The following is a 23,215-nucleotide window of genomic DNA, read 5'->3' as shown; positions in this document are numbered from 1 at the left end:
CAACAAATTGTTACAGTGTGGAGCATTCATTAATTCTAGAGTTTCTGGTCTTCTTCTTCTTCTTCTTCTTCTTCTTCTTCTTCTTCTTCTTCTTCTTCTTCTTCTTCTTCTTCTACGATCACTCATAGCCGAGTAAGATTGTCTTCCATAAATACGGTTTTAACAATGAGTCCGTAAGTGACTGTGGAGGCCAATTCTGGATCCACACGTCCTTCCACAGTGGGGACATAGGTTTCCTGACGGGAGTTGATCACAGTGTGGATTTGCCAAGCGTGCCTTCCTCATACCACGTTTCTCCCTTGCGTCCTGAGTTCGAGTGTCTTCAAAGCCTATGACACCTTTGGTAAAGGCTGTTCTCCAACTGGAGCGCTCACAGGCCAGTCTTTCCCAGTTGTCAGTGTTTATACTACATTTTTTTTAGTATTTTAGATTTTAGACTGCCTTGAGACATTCTTTAAACCTCTTTTGTTGACCACCAGCATTACACTTTCCATTTTTAAGTTCGGAATAGAGTACTTGCTTTGGAAGACGATCATCAGGCATCCGCACAACATGGCCAGTCCAACGAACCCAAGTTGAAGACCACCTGAGGAGTTTTGTACATTATGCTGGAAATAGCAAACAGAGGAAAGGGAAAGAAAATGTGGTTTTGCACAGGTAGATTTGGAAAGCAGGTATTTCATCTCTGAACACCAAATTGTCTCTCCCAGTATTGATGCTAAGTGGACATACAGTCGCGCATAATTATGTAGTAGTAAGTGTCAGCTCTACCCTATATGAAGCACACATTTCAGTTAAAGAAAGGGGTACTTGGATGTGAGTTTTGTTTGGCAGAGGAAAATTAAATATATCTGTTTCATGGGAGGAAATGGGTTTTTTTGTTGCCTCTGGCCTTGTCTTAAATATTATTAAGTTGTCTGGAGCTCAACAGGAAAATCTGAGGCAGATGCCTTTCATTTATCAAGCAACAGGGCATGATTAAGGAGATTTTACACACACACAGTGAGCCTGCAACTTTTGTTCATTTAACTTCTACGCATTCACATTTACACGCATGGCAAAAACCTAGAAAGGGGGTGCAATTCCAGGAGAAATGACTTTGGCAATCCCACCTGCCATTGAACTGCTATATGTGATTTTGGCTTTAGGCACAATTCCTTGAACGTTACCCACATAAATTGTCATACAGATGAACAAGGTCTGATTCCTTGGCTTTGGGTTTAGAATGAGTACTTGGTTGTAAAATTTTGATTTCCATCTTTTGTTCTAGCTTAACTATTCTGCTTTCTCTTCAGTTCCTTTGTTTTGTTGTATTAAATGGACTTTGCCTGAACTCCGACCTCCATTAGCAGAGGTACATATGGAGCTGTACTTTGAGCTGGTGGAGAATGTACTAAATTATCCCTTGGAGGGTTTGTGGCTAGTCTAAACAAAAGTGCACCCTTGAGAAATTTGATAAAAGGGAGTCCCAAAGGCTCATCTGGTGTCTGTATTTATGATTAGTTTTATGAACTTGGACAATACCCTTGACTAGCCTTGGAGAAATGTGAGTTACATTCATAGACTTAAGAAATATTTATCATCTTGTTAATGAAAGATCTGGGAGACTAGTGGGTGGACATCTTCTTAAAAATTCACAGGACATTAAAATGGATGCAGACGCAGTAACAATTCGGTTTCTTAGCAAGCTTTATATAATAACTACTAGCTGGCCCTCACGCGTTGCTGTGCGTTAGTCTGTGAAATGGAGGGTATTAGCCCCCCTTCAGATCCCCCTGAGCCTCAGAGTCCCCCTGAGCCAAGGCGAGATACTGTGGAGAGGGCAGGTTTCATCCCTGTGTCTCCCCCCACCCTGTTCTCACCCATTACGTATCCCTGCTCCCTATTCGGCCCCCTATCCCCCCCCCAGGCAGGCCCCTACCTCCACTTGGCAATGTGTGACCTGCGATCCGGGCGCTCGCCCTCTCCCCCCCCCAAGGCCTAGTGGAGACCTAGGAGCCTGGCAGGGGCCTAGGGGTCTGATAATGGCCGCCTTGGTGGTTTCAGTTGCTTGGTTGATGATGTCATTTGGTTTGTGGGTGTGGCTTAGATTTCACAGGAAGGGAGGGGGTGGAGGAGGGTATAACGCCACTTGAGGGCGCTGTTTGACTTGGTGGAAAACCAGGTGTGTGATTTGAGGGATTTTTGTCCCCAACATTGCTCGGGGAGTGGCCTGGATCGTTGTGTCAAAAGTTCAGGACGATCGGTCAAGCGGTTACGGAGAAAAGTGGAACACGCAGTTTCACGATTTGTACATTTATATATATATAGATGGCGTGTGGGTTATTATAATAATATAATATAATATAATATAATATAATATAATATAACATCACTATCCACACACCCACACATGCAACAAAAGGGAGATAATTCCCTCAAATGGTGCCAGAGCTCTGTGTGCTAAATTGCTCCAGGATCCCTGCTGACATCCCTTTGACATGTGAAGATGTCTTAGTCCAGGCCTTTGGGATACAGTATTACTGCTTTTTATCCACCCACTGCTTTTTAGACTGTTGTTGAGGTTTTATGTCTGGATAATGTTCTATATGTTTTACTTCAGAGTTATTGTTTGTTTTTTGCTACGTGCACCACGGCCTAGAATCATTTGGCATGGGCAAAATTAAAATGGCAATAAATAAAAACTCATAGGACGCAATATTGGCACACAATTCAGTCCCGAAGGAAAGGCAGCTTCCCCCTGCTCCTTGCAGCTTCTACCCCTTATGAATGGGCTCCATAGTTTATAATTTCGGAATAATTGTGCAAAATGAATTGTGTAAGATAAGTTATGCAATTGTGCTCCGTTTGCCTAAGAAGTTGTGTGAGTCCCGAGTACAGAATTTTAATTGTTGAGTGCAGAATACACAAAGCAGCAGCAATTTTGTGCCCCATGTGGAAGTGACAGGTATAGAAAGCTAGGCTGGAGCTTGTCTTCCTCATCTCGTAATCGGATCCAGGGAAGTTTTTGTGGTTTTGCGGGGCAGGGTTTAATAGAGAGGCATTCAGTCGCAAGAGCCCCAACCAGCAGTCTAACGTAATGCAACCCAGGCCTGGGTTAACAACCTCAGTAACGAGGAGGCCTAAAATAAGGTAGTGTTTTATCCCTGCAACTTGTAATTCAGATGCTAGCCATTGTTCGGGTTGGTTGCTGCGCATCTGTCCCAATCCAGTGCACAGCATTATTTTCACCTCGTGTAGAATACACTGAAGTTTACATACCAATATTTGTTTAAAATCAGGCAGGATTGTCCAATACTAAGGCAAAGCATACATAAACTAACTTATGTGTCTGGGTAAAGGTAAAGGGACCCCTGACCATTAGGTCCAGTCGTGACCGACTCTGGGGTTGCGGCGCTCATATCGCATTATTGGCCGAGGGAGCCGGCGTACAGCTTCCAGGTCATGTGGCCAGCATGACAAAGCCGCTTCTGGCGAACCAGAGCAGCACATGGAAACGCCGTTTACCTTCCCGCTGTAGCCGTTCCTATTTATCTACTTGCATTTTGACGTGCTTTCGAACTGCTAGGTTGGCAGGAGCTGGGACCAAGCAACGGGAGCTTACCCCGTCGCAGGGATTCGAACCGCCGACCTTCTGATCAGCAAGCCCTAGGCTCAGTGGATTAACCCACAGTGCCACCTGGGTCCCCCATGTGTCTGGATAGCCTTGTTGAAACAAAGAAAGAAGGGTTTTAGCAGGAATCTAAAAAGCATAGTGTGAGAGCCTGCCTAATGCTAGAATTAGAAACGAACTTTGGAAAAGGAAAAATATAGCCTGCATTTTTTTTCCGGGGGGGGGGGAGATTTGGCTAATCAATATCAGCTACGTACTAGTAATGCCAGTTTGTATGCATGCACTGTTGCTGGTTGTGCTTTGGTGGATTTCATGCCACAATATTACCACCCCCAGCCATTCAGGCTGGGTCGTTGTTGTACAAAGTCCCCACACTGTGACATTATATCTACCTGGGAGCCAGCAGTTCTGGCGTGGAAACCCCTCCTGAGTTCACGCCGGTTTCCTTGCATTTGGATAAATTACAGAAAGTGGCTTCGATGTTGCAGTTGTCACCCATGGCTCTTGCCATTCCTCGCATGAAGTCAAGTTTACCCAATGGCCGTGGTTGCTGATAGATCTTTCATTGATCATTCCCTTCTCTTTTTCAGATTCTCTTTCCGTTTCCAGCAACGATGCCAGCCCTCCAGCATCGGTGACGTCACTCCAGCCCCATATGATTGGGGCACAGAGTTCCCCAGGTCCAAAGCGCCCGGGTAACACCCTGAGGAAATGGCTCACCAGCCCAGTGAGGCGACTTAGCAGCGGAAAGGCAGATGGGCATGTCAAGAAACTAGCCCACAAGCATAAGAAGAGAGGCGAAGTTCGCAAAAGCGCTGATACTGGCTCTCAGAAGGACTCAGATGACAGTGCTGCTACACCGCAGGATGAAACTATTGAAGAGGTATGTCTGTAGAATACTCCTGAGTGTTTTCTAGGTTTTTCTTTGAATATTATATAGGCACACACAGTAGAAAAAGGAGTGTCAATTCAGGTTTTTTGTGGGGGGGGGGTTGCCCTACCTACAGCATCCTGTAATTTTTGTTTTGTTCTTGGACACACTGTCCACACTAGAAGAAGTGTGGGCTGGGTCTGGTCGTTTGTTTGTTTTTTATGACCAGAGAGATACTTCCTTGTCATCCGTTGCTGCCAGAATCCTTAACAAACAGTTTGTTTTCTAAGTCTTCCATGGCACTCTTCCATAAACAGCCGCATCTGGCTGTTTTCATTCCTCAAAATGTGCTGCCTCATTTCTCTTCGCTCTGTTTCACTGCAAAGAGAGGGAATCTTAACAGGACATCCTGACTATTCAGAAACATCTACGGTATGCTTTGTGATTGCCGCCCTGATCTATACTATTTGATACATTGCACTCTGATCCTGCAGAGTTAAATCAAGACAGTTGTAAAAAAAAACTGTTAACTAACATTAGCTAATAGTTTAAGTACCAGCAAGATATGATCTCTGATTGAGGTTTACTATATATGGGTGGCGCTGTGGTCTAAACCACTGAGCCTAGGGCAGGGGTCCCCAAACTACGGCCCCCGGGCCGGATGCGGCCCAATCGGCCTTCCAATCCGGCCCGCGACGACCCCCGCCGCCCGCTGCCGCCGCCCGCTCTCACGGCGCACGGCGCAGCGACGATCTAAAAAATCGGCAAAAAAATCGCCGAAAATCCTTTGTGCGCATGTGTATGGGCCTCTCCCGACCCGGAAGAGGTCATTTCTGGTGCACTTCCGGGTCGGGGGAGGCCCATACGCATGCGCACAAGCGATTTTCGGCGATTTTTTCCCCGCCCGTGTGCGTGTGCGCATGCGCACGGGCGCGCACTCCCCCGCCCTCCGGCCCGCTGCGCGCGCACTCCCCTGCCCTCCGGCCCGCCACACGGTAAGTCTGGGGACCCCTGGCCTAGGGCTTGCCGATCAGAAGGTTGGTGGTTCAAATCCCCGCAATGGGGTGTGCTCCCATTGCTCGGTCCCTGCTCTCCTGCCAACCTAGCAGTTCGAAAGCATGTCAAAGTGCAAGTACAGATAAATAGGTTCCGCTCTGGCGGAAAGGTAAAACGGCATTTCCGTGCGCTGCTCTGGTTTGCCAGAAGCAGCTTAGTCATGCTGGCCACATGACCTGGAAGCTGTACGCCGGCTCCCTCGGCCAATAATGCGAGATGAGCGCCGCAACCCCAGATTCGTCCGCAACTGGACCTAACGGTCAGGGGTCCCTTTCCCTTTATATGTATTTTAGCCCCTTCCCCATGAGTAGTTTTAACATGGAAGCACGAGCCCAATTTTGCTATATTGAAAAGACATACTTGCATGTGTCTGTAGTGTACTTTCAGTACACAGACGTGACCATTCTGGCCCAATTCAAACATACTGATCCCAGTTAGATGACCCAAGACCTGTGAACCTGGGGTCAAGGTTTGTGCTCAAACGCACTCCTTGCCCCCCTTCCCTCATGCTCTCAGCTTGAGCAAAATTATCTGTTTCTTAAAACACAATTTCCCATTATTCCGAACCAGGCACCTGTTTTAATGGCTTCCTGTAATCCAGGCTATGAGGTCAAGAATTCTAGGGAACAGGTGTTTGCCTCTAGTATGAAATAACCAAGATTTGAAAATACAGTGGTTTGTTTTAAAATGGAAGCTTAAACTCTCCAGGGAAAGGAAAGAGGGTTTGAGCCCAAGACTAAGCATGGCTTCTTCCATAGCACATAAACCATGGGTTATTTGCTTGTCTGAGCTAGGACATAGTCAAGCCCATTTGATTTTGAACCAACTTCGGTGTTGTTTTTTTAAGGACACCAAACCCCTCTTTACAATCCAAATTCAGTAACAGAGTGAACTTCCATTCTATTTTGTATTATGGGTTTCGGGTTAAAATTCTCATTTGTTATCAGTGTTGTTGCCTTAGCAGGTTTTACTGCCAATTGACATGTATCTTAAAAGTACCTTTTGGAGAGGTTTGTCTTCTTTCACCAGAAGGTTAAAAATGAGCTGAACTCTCCCAAAGGATATATGAATAGCGATGGGGTCTATAGCGTGCTCTCGGGTTTGATAATTTTCATGGCATATTAGAGAGGGAGATGAGACCAGTTTTTCACAGTGTGTAAGAGACTGGGCTATGTACCAGAAATGCTGGCTTTCCAACATTATAAGACTGCCGTAAGAAGTGCTAAGATGCGGCTCTATGAAGTATTTTCCATATTCTGAAACATTATATATAAATGCTAAGTCCTGTTAACGTTGCATTTGTAGAGAGGGCGTAATGAGGGTTTGAGCAGTGGCACCCTCTCCAAATCATCCTCGTCCGGCATGCAGAGCTGTGGAGAGGAGGAAGGTGAAGAAGGGGCTGATGCTGTTCCGCTTCCCCCTCCAATGGCAATTCAGCAACACAGTCTACTCCAGCCAGATTCGCAGGATGACAAGGTAAATAAATGGGAGGGAGGGAGATCCCGTGGCAGAAGGGTTTGACTGAAATGATTTGTGTTTGGTAATCAGAGCTGATCAGTGTGCAGGGTGTCATGTCAAACCCGAACATTTTACAGAGCAGTATGGGCTCCCTGTGAATAGACCAGGAAGAGAGTAGTAGGTGGTTCTTTGTATCCCGAACCCTGTGTGGTGGTGGTGGTGGTGGTGGTAATAAAATCCCTGCGCCACAAAAGTTTGAAGTCTGCACGGTTAAAAACAATAAAACAGCAAGCCAGACCCACAGCACAGACTAGGTCAACCTCAGTCCTGTTTCTCAAAGGCCTCCCTGAAGAGGAACATTGTCATTGATCTTCTGAAGGTCTGGGGAAAGAGTTGGTTGGGTGTCCCTCCCTAGACCATAAGAACATCATCATGCCTAGCTGTTCTCATTCCTGCATCTTGCCCCTCCATCGCTGTGGTATGCCGAAGTTCCTTCCATCTTTTTGGATTGCTTGTCTGCCTTTGTCCTTCCTTCATCTCAAATTGGAAGGCTTTGTCTGCGCAAAGTTTCGCAAAGCGCCCTGATTCTTCACATGTTGCATTTCACTCGGCGTTCTGCTGCTTTCAGGCTCATCGTTTCAATTTTTTTGAAAAACACATCCGCTCGGCATAATTTCTGCCTTCTGACATAAACAAAAATGTGTCTTGTAACAATTCACACCTAACTTTTTGAAAATACAGATTTTGTTGTTGTGTATATAGTTTTCTCACGGTCTTAGCTCTGCACCAAATACTTATTTTCCAAATGCACTTTTAAAAAACCAGTGACTTTGCTTTTTAATATTTTCCCCTTCTTTTTTTGAGGGGCGGGGTAATCTTTTATGTGAGATCATGGCTACGCTTTCTTGGCAACAAGCCACCATTCTGGGCAAAGCAGATGTTTTCAGCATTTGGGGGTTTCCCCCCCCCTCCACACCCTTGTGGTTCTCTTGAGGATCTTAATCATTGTTAAGGTAACCGCATCCTGACTAGCAGTGGGAATTTCCTGCATACTCAGTAAAATTGACTCACACAGTGTATAAACCATGGTAGAACCTGAAGTGAAATGTTCCTGGAGATGGACAGAAAGACCCCAAATTCTTCCTGTCCTTAGAATAAGTTTGATTCTTTTGCACATTAAACATTTGAGCTCCTACCCAGAGCTTTCCCCATTCAGTGAATTGAGGAACGCTGTGTCACAGAAGCTGCTAAGAATTTTTATAGCCTTGGAGGCCATGCTGAGATCCAGCGCCGAGGGCCTTCTGGCAGTTCCCTCACTGCGAGAAGCAAAGCTACAGGGAACCAGGCAGAGGGCCTTTTCGGTAGTGGCGCCCGCCCTGTGGAACACCCTCCCATCGGAGGTCAAGGAGATAAACAACTACCTGACATTTAGAAAACACCTAAAGGCAGCCCTGTTTAGGGAAGTTTTTAATCTGTGATATTTTAATGTATTTCGGCATTTGCTGGAAGCCGCCCAGAGTGGTGGAGGAAACCCAGCCAGATGGGCGGAGTATAAATAATAATAATAATGCTGCTTTTGGCTGAGATGCTAGCTCTCGTGCTAAATTTAAAGCACCTAAAATTATTTTGTCACCCTTGGGAACGATTTTGCTTCTGTTTCTCATCTCTGTGCATGGGAAAGTCTAGAACAGACCTTTAAGGTTCATGTGCTTCCATCTAGACCGGGCATCCCCAAACTGCGGCCCTCCAGATGTTTTGGCCTACAACCCCCATGATCCCTAGCTAACAGGACCAGTGGTCAGGGAAGATGGGAATTGTAGTCCAAAACATCTGGAGGGCCGAAGTTTGGGGATGCCTCGTATAGACCCTTGCTCTCTTCACCATTTGTATTGTCTGGTGGTTTAAAATAGGCAGTGTTAGAGGAGATCTGGAATATTAGAAACATAGGAGCTTCTGGGTTTTTTTGGAGTCGTGTTCTGCATGCTGAGAGAGGACTGGGGAAGAATATGCATGAGCCAAAGACATTCTCTCATTCTGACCATACATAGGAGCGTGAAAAGGGAAGCAGCACCTCAACAGCCCTAAAGGTCTGGAAAGTAATTTGACAAAGCATTAAAAGTTAATTTCCACCCATTCCTCCATATTTCTCCATTCTGGAGTTCCGTGCGCCGGAGAAACTTGACAGTGCTAGAGGGTGCAAGTGTCAACTAGTTTTTAAAGGGGTTTTTCTCATAGGACCTCTCTGTGCACCAGTAGAAATGCCAGAATATAAAACCCACCATCAGTGCATGCTTGTGTTTTGCCACGGGGCAAATAGGGCTTCCACCTTGGCCCAGTCATTGCTCACACATTCTCTTAGAATATGGTAAGGAAAATACATGCATATATCCTTTTATGCTTGATGGACAACTTGCAAGCTTTGCGATTGACTAACCATGTCACACTATCGCAGAAAAAAGCAGCACAGGGTTCGGAAATGCATTTCAAAACTTCCTTTACTTTTTTTTTAAAAAAAAAAACTCATCTGCTTTCCTAGTTGGGTAGACTCTACTTAGATGATTGATACAAGGCAACATTAAGAGTTCTAATTGCTGTTTATTGTGCCAAATGGCTTTTCCATTCTGTTAAAACACTTACCCAGGCCTTTTTATGGTGCAGGAGTGACCCAAACCTGCGTGCACACTCACATTTACACACACAGTTATATAACAGGGTGCTCCAAACTGACACCCTATTATGCTGACTCATAATCGTACGTGTTCGCACTCAACAGAAGTCTCGCATACCGGGTGTTGGTGTGATTGGGTGTGTGATGTGAAGCACCCAGTTCATAGCTGACATCATTGCACGGAGGAGGGCTGAAGGAATCACTCCTCCGTCCAAAGTTCTGGGCAACCATCTGAACTGAGACTAGAATCTAATGTGGGTTTTATCATTAACCCTTTGATCGCCAACACTGATACTGTTTTGTGACGCTTGATACCCCACTCCTAAACGCACCCGTGCCAGTCTGTTAACCTGAAATGGCATCTTTCGTAGGCCTGCTAAACAGTTGTCTGGGATTGTTCTCTGTCTCACTGGAACCATATGAAAAAAATTGTCCAGTAGCACCTTAGAGACCAACTAAGTTTGTTCTTGGTATAAGCTGTTGTGTGCATGCACACTTCTTCAGATGTTCTTCTTTTGAAGAAGTGTGCATGCACATGAAAGCTTATACCAAGAACAAACTTAGTTGGTCTCTATGGTGCTGCTGGACAATTTTTTATATATATTTTGACTGCGTCAGACCAACACAGCTACCTACCTGAATCTAGAATCACTGGAACCAGAAACACAGAAAGTTCATTGAAAAGTAGCTTCGGGTAAGAGGCCGGCCTCTTCCTGCCTCTGCGCAATTTATTCACTGCCTCACAACCAAGAACTCTCGTTGTGCTATAAAACCACCTTGAATTGCTATGTCCCCAGCTAAATCGTCAGAGGCACAAATGAATCACATCCCATTCCTGCCCCCATTCCCCCCCCAATAGTGATTTAAAGGGAACTTGTGTAATTTCATTCTGATTGGATCTTTAAACCCCACCCCCCAAAAATGTGGCACGTTCTAGTTGACATATTCAAGCAACTAGGTTTGACTGAGTTTTCCTCTCCCCTTGTGGGGCAGAAACCATCTATTACCTATGTAACTTCTTGCACTTAACAAACTGAGATTTGGGCTCAGTAATTATACCTGAAATCTATTTTATTATGTACAAAAAAAGCTTTTGCATTATAAATATTTTGCTCTGTTCCATTTGGAAAAAATAATACTGAATATGGGAAAAACTAGTAAAAGGTGATTACGGAGAACCTTTCTCTTTCTCTCCATGTTCTATAGGTTGATCTCAAAGCATTTCTCCTATTTCCTTCATGTGTTTCATTCTGGCAGGCAAACAAATACAAGCAGGACCGACAGTCACGTATTTCCTTATTGCAGCTTTGCTGCAAGGTCTGAGATAATATAACTGTGGCAACTTGTCCAGTTCTCAAGTTCTTATCTTCTAGTTTCTTATAGTGCTCAGGAATTCAACATAACCTTGCCGTTCAGACTAAAGCAACCAAGAATGTCTCTACCACAAGGATTATTTATAATTCCCACAATCTCTGGATCAGTTCTCACAACTGGGCCTAGAGTCAAGGTTTTCCTCTTCAGATTCCAGTCAAGCAAAAGGCAAAATTAACAATTATCTCAGCTCCACCTTCAATATGTGACAGTGTTCAAGTTGCTTGAGCTTCTTCTCCTATTTTTGTAATGTTTGTACCATCCCTTAGTTTGAACTCATTAGGGCCATGGTTTCAAGCTGTGTTCCAAGGAATTCCTTGGAAATGTCATGTAGGAATTTCTCAAGTAGAAGATCAGTAATGGTGAACAAGCTCTCTGGGGAAAAAAGGCTTCTTTGCAAGTACAGTACTGATCTTTCCCTGTAATGCATGCATAGCTACATAGCAGTTTTGGTTATGTTCTGAGGAAGTCAAATCTCTGTTCTCATGCGGCAGTGGTGAGGCCCACAGGCTTCACCATCACCAGTGTATCTTATGCACTGCCTTGTATACTCAAGAACATTTCCCTGAATTCTCTACAACTTGCGAAGGGTCCCTTGGCAGCCAAGCTGATGTGGAGGGAAATCCCTGAAGGAAATTTTTAAAAAAACATAGTGATATATAGCAAATTTGATCTGGGCAGGAAGGGGCGTACTCCAGTCTCAAGTCGTAGGCATATGTGCCAAAGAAGTGCATGTTTTGATGTAATATGTAGCCATTAAAAGGACAATTCACAAGTAAGTATGCACCTCCCATTTTATGACGGTATTCCTGTGGGAATTCATTCTTTTCCAGTGTTTTGGTGCTACACAACCAAGCTGTTAATTGCTTTTAAAAAAGAAAAGAAGGTATCTCCTGATTTGTATTTCAAGTCAGTCATTGTGAAAGAATCCCCATTTTACTACACATCCAAGGCTTACCCACCCAGTTACAGTGAGTGGAAAGGAAGGGGACTACAGCAACAATGGCTGCCTCTATTTCCCTTTCCCTTTAAACTTGCTCAGGTGACATCCATGTCCAGCCACTAGCACTATAAGGCCACCTTAATTCGTGTGTCACAAAATAACCACTTCCATCACTGGATCGCAAAGATTCTTCAGTTTTCCGTTTGGCAGTGTCCTTGCCATACATCATCATGAGTTGCGCTTAAATTATAGCTTCTGAGTTTTCTTCTTGTTTTGGATAGAATTGCTAAGATAGCTGCTATATTACTGTATAACTAATCTTTTTGTTTTGTTTTCCCCCCTTTGTTTCTTTTCTTCCTTTTCTGTTTTTACTCTTCCTTTAGCATTATGTTGATTTATGTTCTGTCTCTGCTTTGGCTCAGTTTCCCTACCTCTCCATTTAGAGTTTCTTGTGTGTTCTGGCACTTGCCCCGCTCCCAATGTCCCCTGTCTCATCGAATCTAACTACAGCACATGAAATTTGCATATTATTACTACTATTATTTAAATCATGGGAGCTCATCTTCTGCTCCCATAGATGAGGTTGAACAGAGTTCCGTGTTCTGAAGCATTGCACCTGTTGGTTTAACATGTCCCGTCCAGTGGTGAAGAACAACGTAACCTGTGTTTGCATGCTGTACATCCCTGCTGGTCCTTTATAATATGAAGTGAGGTTCATATTATTATGCCTTGTTTAGCTTCCAGTTACTTAATGGTACATGCAATCTGCAAACAGGCTTGCATGTTTGCTAATTACTGAAAGCCAAATTCAGTGGCCGCCACCCCTCCCAATATCCTTTGCTGTCAAAACACCTTTTATCCTCCGTTGCAGCCATAAATTGGCCTCTTGTAGCTTTTGAGGACAGAGATCTTCTAGGCTCTGCACTTAACCTTTGAGGGAGATGGATGGCACAAGGAATGGTGAGCAAAATGAGCGTGCTCCCTTTTAGAATCATCAATTGGCTCCTTGTTTAGTAGTCTTAGCCAACTCTACAGTTGGTTGGTTGGTTGATTTATTGTTTTGTTTCATTCATTGCAGTTCTTTTCCCTGTGGCTTTATAATGTGAGTTGAATTGGGAGGGGTGGGAAAGGATCCTTAGATAATTCAGTACATCCAGCATTGGCTTTCCGTAGTAGCAAAATAAAAAAATTCCTTCAGTAGCCCCTTAAAGACCAACTAAGTTTATATTTTGGTATGAGCTTTCGTGTGCATGCACACTTCTTCAGATACACACGATTCTTCTTCATGCACACGAAAGCTCATACCAAAATATAAACTTAGTTGGTCTTTAAGGTGCTACTGAAGGAATTTTTTTATTTTGCTTCGACTCAGACCAACACGGCTACCTACCTGTAACTTTCCGTAGTAGCTTTGATAGGTTCTACAGAAAGAAAAAGATTAAGGCTATCAAAAAAAAAATATTCCCAGTCATTCAGCTGCAAACGAAGCATTATGAGATCCTATCCAGGTGTTATAAAAGCATTAAATGGACACAGGCAGATTAATGTTTGTCAATACTAGAGTTTATTTAAAACTTCCTTTGGTGCTTGTGTCAAATAGAGGTTGTTGTTTTTTAAATAGAAGTGGAAAGAGAGGCATTTTGTTCATTAGCAAGATGCCTCAGGGGGAAACATTGATAATGTGTATAGCCTCAAATTGATATTGGGGATGCCTCTCCTCCTGCTTTTCACCCCTTTGTGCAGACATCTTCCCGGTTATTGGTACGTCCTACCAGCTCAGAGACTCCCAGCGCAGCCGAACTCGTCAGTGCAATAGAGGAGCTTGTGAAAAGTAAAATGGTGAGTCCGGTTTGTTTGATGGCATGTTTTCCTTCCTTTTGGGGGGACCCGAGAGGCCCTCAATATGTTGTTGGACCACAACTCTCATCATCCCCAACCATATTAGCAGGGACTGATGAGAGCAGGATTCCCACAATATGCGGAAGGCTATGGATTGCCCAGCTGAGGTCCAGCTCCGAGGGCCTTCCGGCAGTGCCCTCACTGCAAGAAGTGAGGTTACAGGGGACCAGGCAGAGGGCCTTCTCAATAGTGGCGCCAGTCCTGTGGCATGCCCTCCCATCAGATGTCAAGGAAATAAACAACTCTGCCTTTTAGAAGACACCTGAAGGCAGCCCTGTTTAGGGGAGTTTTTAATGTCTGATGTTTTATTGTCTTTTTAATATTTTGTTGGAAGCCGCCCAGAGTGGCTGGGGAAACCCAGCCAGATGGGCAAAGTAAAAATAATAAATTATTATTACAGTATTATTATTATTATTATTATTATTATTGGGTCACAAAGAGTCGGACACGACTAAACGACTAAACAACAACAACAAATTATTACTACTACTACTACTACTACCAGTACTACTACCCCTGTTTAGAGCAGCGTGGAATCCTATCAAAACATTTGGCTCTAAGAGCCATACTGAGGAATCAGACCAGAAGTCTCCCCTGTTGTTTGTGTCCACGTATCTGGTATTCAGTGGTATGAAGATTCATTTAGCTCTGAGAGCCAATCCAGATTACAGTCACCTAAACTAGCGGCCATCGCCACTTATCGTGGTACTAAACTTCACAAGATAAGGAACTTGTTTCATTTATCCAGGCTTCAAGCTTTGATTGCTGGTATCAGGCCCCTTCCTGGAACCCTGCACTTAGGCACAGTTGGCCTGTGTTAGTGTGGACCCGAAAGGAAACTGCTTGCTGGGTGCAGCAAGGAGGGCTGCAGGAGGTGCCTGCAAATGGCCACACACATTGCAACACATCTTGCCACTGTTTGATTGCACCAGGGAAGGAGAGAGTTGTGAAAACCCGTACACAGTTGACAAAGGTGTTAAAATAATAAATGATCAACATATTCTTAAAATAGATAAAAGTACAGCATGCGTAGAGGGACGCGGATGGCGCTGTGGTCTAAACCACTGAGCCTCTTGGGCTTGCCGATCAGAAGGTCGGTGGTTCGAATCCCTCCAACGGAGTGAGCTCCTGTTGCTCGGTCCCAGCTCCTGCCAACCTAGCAGTTTGAAAGTATGTCAAAGTGCAAGTAGATAAATACCTTCCTCTGGCGGGAAGGTAAATGACGTTTCCGTGCACTGCTCTGGATTCACCAGAAGCAGCTTAGTCATGCTGGCCACATGACCTGGAAGCTGTCTGCGGACAAACGCCGGCTCCCTCGGCCTATAGAGCGAGATGAGCGCCTCAATGGTCAGGGGTCCCTTTACCTTTAGCTTACAGCATGTGTATGTGAAGTAGATTGTGCTGATGGTATTGCCCCAATCTCACTTGTTTATCCTTTTCCTCTTAGGCTCTGGAGGATCGTCCAAGCTCACTGATGGTGGACCAGGGAGACAGCAGCAGCCCATCATTCAATCCTTCAGACAACTCACTTCTCTCCTCCTCTTCGCCCATAGATGAGATGGAAGAACGAAAGTCCAGCTCTTTAAAAAGGCGACAGTAAGACTAGCCCACCAATCCCTTTCTCTTTTATGCTTAAGAAGAGCATCTGTCCTTTGCCTTCTGTGCTGTAAAATCTGTGTTATTGTAGACATTAGTTTTTACCTCTTTCATTCAGCGAGTTAAGACTGTTGGAGGATTTTGCAGGAAAGCAGCTAAATTGCAACAATTTCCCCTGTCTAGCACATTAGCCCCCAGTCTTGTGCTTGTAATGCTTTTAAAAACTTAGCAGGAAAGTTGAGAGTCTCAGGAACATCAAATGTTTACTTCTGGGGGCTCTTCAGTTCACACAAATGGTAGCTGCAACAACCAGTAAGACCTTTAAGAATGCCCCTTTGTGGAATGTTGATTATATGAAATCTACTTGGCATGCACACTTCAGATTTCAGTATGAGAAACAGTACTTTTATAACTATTCTTGAAATAGATAGATTTTTTTTAAAATCTCATGTTGCTTAGTCACACCATATTTTACCATAGTATTCCCTACTGTTGTCACATTCTTTGAATGCATAGAAATAATTCATATTGCAGAACACCACCCTTAATTATTCTCACTTTTTGTAATTTTGCAGCTATGTTCTACAGGAATTAGTGGAGACGGAGAGAGATTATGTGAGAGATCTTGGTTACGTAGTAGAGGTATGTCCTTTTAAAATTAGTGTGCTTCCAACTTGCTTACAGTCAGATCAAAAACAAACGTCTCTTCACCCAACCCCTTTCGGGGATTCTACCAGCAATACAGCCGTATCTTGGTTGTTGGATGGAATCCGTTCCAGAAATCTGTTTGACTTCCGAAAAGGTTCGACAACCAAGCTGCAGCTTCTGGTTGGCTGCAGGAGCTTGGAAGCCGCGTCTGACATTCGGGTTCCAAAGAGCGTTCGCAAACCGGAACACTCACTTCTGGGTTTGCAGCGTTCGGGAGTCGAAACATTCGAGTCGCAAGGCATTCGGGATCCAATGTACGGATGTACTTAAATCTACTTTGTCACATTATATTATTCCCTTTTTGGCTAGTTGTGAACTAGGTTAAGATTTGTAATGACTAGACAACAGTTTCCAGTGTTATTGATGAGCTAGCAATCATTCCATATGTAAAGTATCTTTGAGAAGGCGCTTTTTACAAGCTGCCAACTTAACTGCATATGGACAGCTGAAAATGTAAATTGTGGATCCTGGCAGTAATTAGTTTCCATTCCTACACGAGATTGGGACTGCCTGCTGTTTCTTGGCTCTTTTGTAAATAAGCTGTTGAATGTTTGAGGCCGGCTTGGTAATATATTTGCAGCGAAGGGGGCCTGTTCAGTCCCTGTGCAGGAATGTAGGCAGTGGAATGGCTGGCAGTATTTCAGTTTTAGAACAGACAGCTGGAACTCCTTTTAATAAACAGGCCTCTTAATAGATTTAGGAACAACTTCTGAACGTGGCAGCAAATTAAACAAGTACAATAGAGGTACTTTAAAATTGGGTTCAGTTGGATTGCTTTGAGTTGCCGCTTCTGTTGTCCTGAATTTATGATCTGGAAAGAATCAGAAGTGTGGAATCACAGGGCTCACAAGGTTGAGTTACAAATTGTATTGAGTACCCCAGCTTCTGTGTTCCAACTTGCGTCCATTCGTGCAACCTAATTGAGCAGCTTGTTGCCCACACCAGGGCTGCTCTACATATAGGGCTTCTCCGGGCTCTTTATGACACAGTAGACAATTTGTATGCTTGCATTCCTTGCAAATGCAGATCTGCTTGCTTGCTCCCTCAAAGGCTTGTTTCAGGCTACTAAATCCCCCCACGCAATAATATACACAGGTCCATGACCAAACAGAAAACAGTTTGTATAAACTGGATGGTATGTGTACTGAATGGTTAGCTGCTGGTTCTGCGCATGTATTATTCTGGTTCACAACTACTGTATTTTTCTGTGTATAACACGCCCCCCGTGTATGAGTTCCCCCCTATTTTGGGGGACTCCAATTTAAGAAAATGGGAGGTGGCCTGAAGTTGTTGAGCTTGGGGGTGGGGAAGTGCCCAGGAGTTTTCCTGCTTTTGGGGGGCGGGGAAGGAGTGCCCAGGGTTGTTCAACTTCTTTTTGCTGAATATCACTCACCCCAAAACCACTTGCCGCTGCCACCAATCTCACACACAATCGCCGCTGACAAGCTCCTGCAAGCGGCTGTGAATAATCCCCCATCCCACCTATCCATGTATAAGACGACCCCCGATTTTGAACATTATTTTACAGTGGAAAAAACCTTGTCTTATACATGGAAAATTATGCTAATTTGTGAAAGACTTTGACATTGTTGGCTGGTCCAAAGTAACACTGAAAGCTGTATACCGGGGAGATACAATGGGAATGTAGCATAGCACATGCAAAAGGCCCCAGGTTCAGTCCCCAGCATCTTTAGGCAGGACTGGGAAACCCCAGAAAGTCACTGTTAGATGGACCAATGGTCTGACTCAGGAGAAGGCAGCTTCCTATGTTCCTATATGTATTTAGAGGCAGGATGTAAATTGGGGACGTGATATCTAAATAGAGATGGCACTATTTCAGGATTCCCTAAACCCCTTCATAATGAAATTGATGGTGAAAATTGACAGTTAACTTCCATTTACTGAAAATAATACTTGCACAGATTTTGGAACGCAGAAATAATAAAAAATAAAAAAATCTAGCACAGGTGGGGGGGCACTTTAACTAAATTAAATAATTCGGTATTAATAATTGCATTATCAATTGGTATTGTTATAATGAGGCCAATAATAATTGCTGTAATTAAAAACTAATAAAAAATTATTAGTTTTTATAACGCCCAATGAGTCCCAATGAGATCCATAAGTCTGGATCCAGCATGAATTTGCTGTCAATATTCAGGTAGGTAAGTCTCCTTTAGCCTCTCTGAGCTGCTTTTCCCATGTCACAGACTTGGTCCCGTGAGTTGATGTGTCAAGCCAGGCAAGGACCAATATAACATTATACGTAAAGCACGCAAACTGATAATATGAAAAAGAGTAAATCATTATTTGTTACGAGTTTCAGTACTTACTTGACCACAATGTGGAAGCGTGTTGGAAAAGGATTTTCAACTACGCTGTCACAAAAATGTTTGGCTTCCCATTGGGTCTCTTGTGTTTTTTATGTTCTAAATAAGGGCATGGCTTGTGGCAGGTTGTGGGCAGAAGATAGTCTGTGTACCACTGGCTGATGGTTGTTGATCCTATCCTGTGAGGCATTTCTTAAACAAGAGTTCATACTCAGAATCAATAATAATAATTTATTATTTATACCCCACCCATCTGGCTGGGTTTCTCCAGCCACTCTGGGCGGCTTCCAACAGAATACAGTGGTACCTCTACTTACGAATTTAAAGTGTTCCAAATGCACATTCGTAAGTCAAAAAAAATTGTAAGTTGAATCCCATAGGAATGCATTGGGAGAAAAAATTCATAAGTAGAAGCAACCCTATCTAAAAATTCGTAAGTAGAAAAAATCCTATCTAAACCGCATCCAAGATGGCAGACGAAGCTCCATTCATAAATAGAAACATTCGTAAGTAGAGTTATTCGTAAGTAGAGGTACCACTGTATTAAAATACAATAATCTATTAAACATTAAAAGCTTCCCTAAACAGGGCTGCCTTCAGATGTCTTCTAAAAGTCCGGTAGTTGTTTTTCTCTTTGACCTCTGGTGGGAGGGCGTTCCACAGGGCAGGTGCCACTACCGAGAAGGCCCTCTGCCTGGTTCCCTGTAACTTGGCTTCTCGCAGCGAGGAAATCACCAGAAGGCCCTCGGCACTGGACCTCAGTGTCCGAGGTCAATGAATGCATATTAGTTATGCCATTAGGACTTCACCCTGAATACAGTAGTACCTCGTGTTATGTACTTAATCCGTTCTAGAGGTCCATCCGTAACAGGGAACCGCTCGTAACATGAGGCACACGTTCTCTAATGGTGGCTCCCACTGCTGCTGCACCGCAGGAGCACATCTTCCGCTCGCATCCCAGGGCAAAGTTCGCATCCCGGGGCATCTACTTCCGGGTTAGCGGAGTGCGTGACCCACAGCATTCGTAACAGGGACGGTATGTCACACGAGGTACCACTGTATGTACTTTCAGCCACCAGCCCATATATATAATTAAAAACACATCAGCCGGCAGGGGGATTGGGGGGGGGGCAAGAAGATACTCAGCAATTTGAAGTGTTAAAAGTAATAAAAAGGTGAACAGCGGCGCTCATGTCCATTTTTCTTACTAACTTACTCCAGGGTTACATGGCACTCATGAAAGAAGATGGTGTTCCGGATGACATGAAAGGGAAAGACAAAATTGTGTTTGGCAACATTCATCAGATATATGACTGGCACAGAGAGTATGTATGTTTTTGTTCATAACTGGTTTTCTAATCTCGCATAACCAGCTGAAGAAGCGGACAAAAGGCACCCCAATCAGCATAAAATAATACGCTGGAACCATAGAATTGTAGAGTTGGAAGGGACCCCCGAGGGTCACCTAGTCCAACCCCTTGCAATGCAGGAATCTCAACTAGATCATATATGACAGGTGGCCATCCAACCTCTGCTGAAATATCTCCAACGAAGGAGAGCCCACCGCCTCTCATGGGAATTGGTTCCATTGTCAAACAGCTCTTACTGTTGAGAATCGTCTTCCTGATGTTTAGTTGGAATCTCCTTTCTTGTAACTTGCATCCATTGGTTCGGGTCTTATCCTCTGGACCAGGAGAATACAAGCTTGCTCCATCTTTCATGCGACAGCCCTTCAGACACCCTTTGCCAAGTGTCAGGCAGGGAGCTACTGGATAAGGGGGTCCTTTCTGTGGAGGCACACAAATTATGTATTCTTTCAACCTGGCATCCACCTCGGTTAGGTGCCAGGCAAAGGTTGCCCTGCTCTCTTGTGCTTTTTGTAATGAACAGATACTGTTGGAAGGGCATTCCTGGATATGCATCTGGTGCCCAGTTTATTTCAGTAGAAAGAAATTACTTTGGTTTTTACCGCTTGGGGGCAGTTTCCAATTTACAGCATGCCACAGGTGGAATTATCAGCCAATTATTTTCAGCACTAAGGTGGTTTAGCTGTGCCTTGTTTCAGACGGAAGTCTGACCTCTATATTGCAGTTTGTTTCTTAACATTTGGACATGTCTGGTACCTAAGGATGGTGCCGTCGGGGTCTTATTAGTCCCTTGATTTAATGTAACTTTGTGGCTCGAGAACGTGGTCTCAGCTGAAAGTTTCAGATCCCTTCATCTCACAGTTGTGCACAGTCTGCCATAAGATGAGATCTTAGATTTTGGTTCTGGTCTATCAGAGCAGCAATTGCTCCTAGTGTCTGGGAGCCTTATATTTGGAAAGTCTACAGACAAGAATAACTGTCTGGTGGACTATTGGGACTATTGCAAGACATTTCAGAATGGATTTATTCATCTCTGCAGAATCTGTGGGTGGAAGGCCAACATTGCAAACATTGTTAGGGCCCCGCAAATGGCCTTCCTGTGTCTTCTATCCCTTTAGTATCTCTACGAATGAGTGGTGGCAACTACATAATAGACAGACCTTGGATTAAAGCCAGTTTCTCAACTGCTAGTGCAGGTTCACGTAACCTGATCCATCTACACTGGAATTTTCCTTATCCCTAGATGAAGATAATTTTGCAATTTGCGTTTGCTCAAGTTTGGAAGTAACATGAGTGCATTGACATGCAACTCTACACACCGTGTTCACTACTCAGCTATTTGCCTCTGTGATGAAGAGGATGTGGCGTATGTGTTAGTTGAGCTCTGATTCAGAGGAATCCCAAGTTACGACAGACCTTCCTTGCTGTTGCTTGTTAACTTTCATTTCGAGGAAAACCTACGCTTTTCCCAGATGTTCTTCGCCTGGGCTCAGAATGGTCCCAGCCACACAGTAAACCAAACGGCTGGTTGAGGCAATTATAATTTTAAGGCAGGTCCCCAAACTAAGGCCCAGGGGCTGGATGTGGCCCAATCACCTTCTAAATCCGGCCCACAGACGGTCCGGGAATCAGCATGTTTTTACATGAGTAGAATGTGTTCTTTTATTTAAAATGCATCTCTGGGTTATTTGTGGGGCCTGCCTGGTGTTTTTACATAAGTAGAATGTGTCCTTTTATTTAAAATGCATCTCTGGGTTATTTGTAGGGCATAGGAATTCATTCATATATTTTTTTCAAAATATAGTCCGGCCCCCCACAAGGTCTGAGGGACAGTGGGACCCCTGCTGAAAAAGTTTGCTGACCCCTGTTTTAAGGGAATTTACTCAGCAGTGTCCAAGCTGAGAGGGGCACCCTGGGATTTCTTGCAGCATTTAAGAGTTTGCTGGGCTGGACATAACACTGGGGCGATGTGATATGGCTGCTGGCAAATGACAAAAGTGTCTTCAGCCAATCCACTGGTGCATCTTCCACAAACCTTTCTATTTCCGAAAGTGGATACCTCCCGCAGAGGAAATGCAACCAAACTGTTGTCTGCTGTTGAATCAGTTGTCTGTTGCCACAATGAGGCTAATAATAAATATATTTTTGTACTGCTCAGTTTCTTTTTAGGAGAATTAGAGAAGTGCCTTGAGGATCCAGAAAAATTGGGATCACTTTTTGTTAAACATGTAAGTATGTTTCTCCTCTTCATTGCGTATATAGATGCTGTGTCGATCATAGATCTGGATATTTGACAACATACAAGCGGCCCTTATACCTTCACCCATGTATTCTCCATTCTGTGCCTTTTTTAAAAAAAAAATGCATGAACTTACTTTGCTTTGCTTCTTTGCCTTCCAAAATGCTTAGTTAGAGTGGCAGGAATAGTAAACATGAGGGAGATATAAAGAAATTATGCACATAGCAAATTCCAGCACTGATCCCTTCTGTGCTCTCTTAAATGTGTAGGCAGTGACAGAGCACGCAATATGTTACACTCTCACTTAGTTTCCTGATTTTTCTACTTAGCCGGACTTTTGTGGCTTTCCATGTGTACAACGAATCTGAAATATGCTCTGAAAGAACAGAGGTTATTTCTTCACTTCTTTATTTGGTGGGGGTGGAAGTCTCCTCAACAAGATCAGCCATGGTGAACACGCTTCCTGAAAGATACGAGTTGTTCATTACTGTCATTTTAGCCCTGCAGAGCACACAGCCAGAGTGGAGTGTTGGACCTTGCTCTAACTCAAAAGTGTGCCCTTAGAATGCCCACAACCTTAGAGTACACTCCAGAATTCTTTGCAATATAAGGGAGGTTCGTTACCGGCTCTGACAGTTCCTTGGCAATGGGAAGCAGTCCCCGAGGTCACAAAGTTTTGAAACAGCTGCTCTCATACACCAGGCTGCATATCAAATGGATTTATTAATTTGGGGGGCAGCAGGGAGGATATGCCTTGACAGTAACATGTATCATAATCCTCTGTCTTCAGGCTGGTAGTACGAGTTGTCACCTTCCCCACATGTTTAATCCCAAACGTCTCTGGGCACAAAGTGTAGACTTGCGGTGAACATAGATATGACCACCAGCAGGCTAATTGTGTAAAAGGTGCTCTCCTTCAGTTGCAATTATCATTGTTGGCTGTATTCATGTATCAGCCTCCTGTTGCTGAACTGCAATGCCCAACACCTCTGAGCATTGCCCATGCTTTCTCGGACTGAAGGGAAATATCATCCAGCAACATCTGAAGAGCCAGAAGTTCCCCCACATCTACTCTTATAGCCTGTTGCACACTTGA

At 44.1% G+C, this 23,215-nt stretch overlaps 1 protein-coding gene across 8 annotated transcripts in view; it reads left to right on the top strand.

The window, feature by feature from the left end:
- The window catches only part of TRIO (trio Rho guanine nucleotide exchange factor), a 254,175-nt gene that overhangs the window by 202,951 nt on the left and 28,009 nt on the right, over positions 1-23,215 (top strand). For 7 of the 8 annotated variants that reach the window (XM_060278041.1, XM_060278045.1, XM_060278044.1 and 4 more), the window contains exons 35-41: positions 4,204-4,496; positions 6,846-7,016; positions 13,724-13,819; positions 15,327-15,475; positions 16,051-16,117; positions 19,735-19,838; positions 22,039-22,108. In XM_060278041.1, the coding sequence (XP_060134024.1) occupies positions 4,204-4,496; positions 6,846-7,016; positions 13,724-13,819; positions 15,327-15,475; positions 16,051-16,117; positions 19,735-19,838; positions 22,039-22,108 (950 nt within the window). Of the gene's footprint in view, positions 1-4,203; positions 4,497-6,845; positions 7,017-12,363; positions 13,820-15,326; positions 15,476-16,050; positions 16,118-19,734; positions 19,839-22,038; positions 22,109-23,215 lie in introns of those variants that run through there. The other variant, XM_060278047.1, reaches the window with a different exon arrangement.

Source organism: Zootoca vivipara, chromosome 8 (assembly GCF_963506605.1).
Source record: "Zootoca vivipara chromosome 8, rZooViv1.1, whole genome shotgun sequence".
Taxonomy (NCBI): domain Eukaryota; kingdom Metazoa; phylum Chordata; class Lepidosauria; order Squamata; family Lacertidae; genus Zootoca; species Zootoca vivipara.
This window is presented reverse-complemented; position numbering and strand designations above follow the sequence as displayed.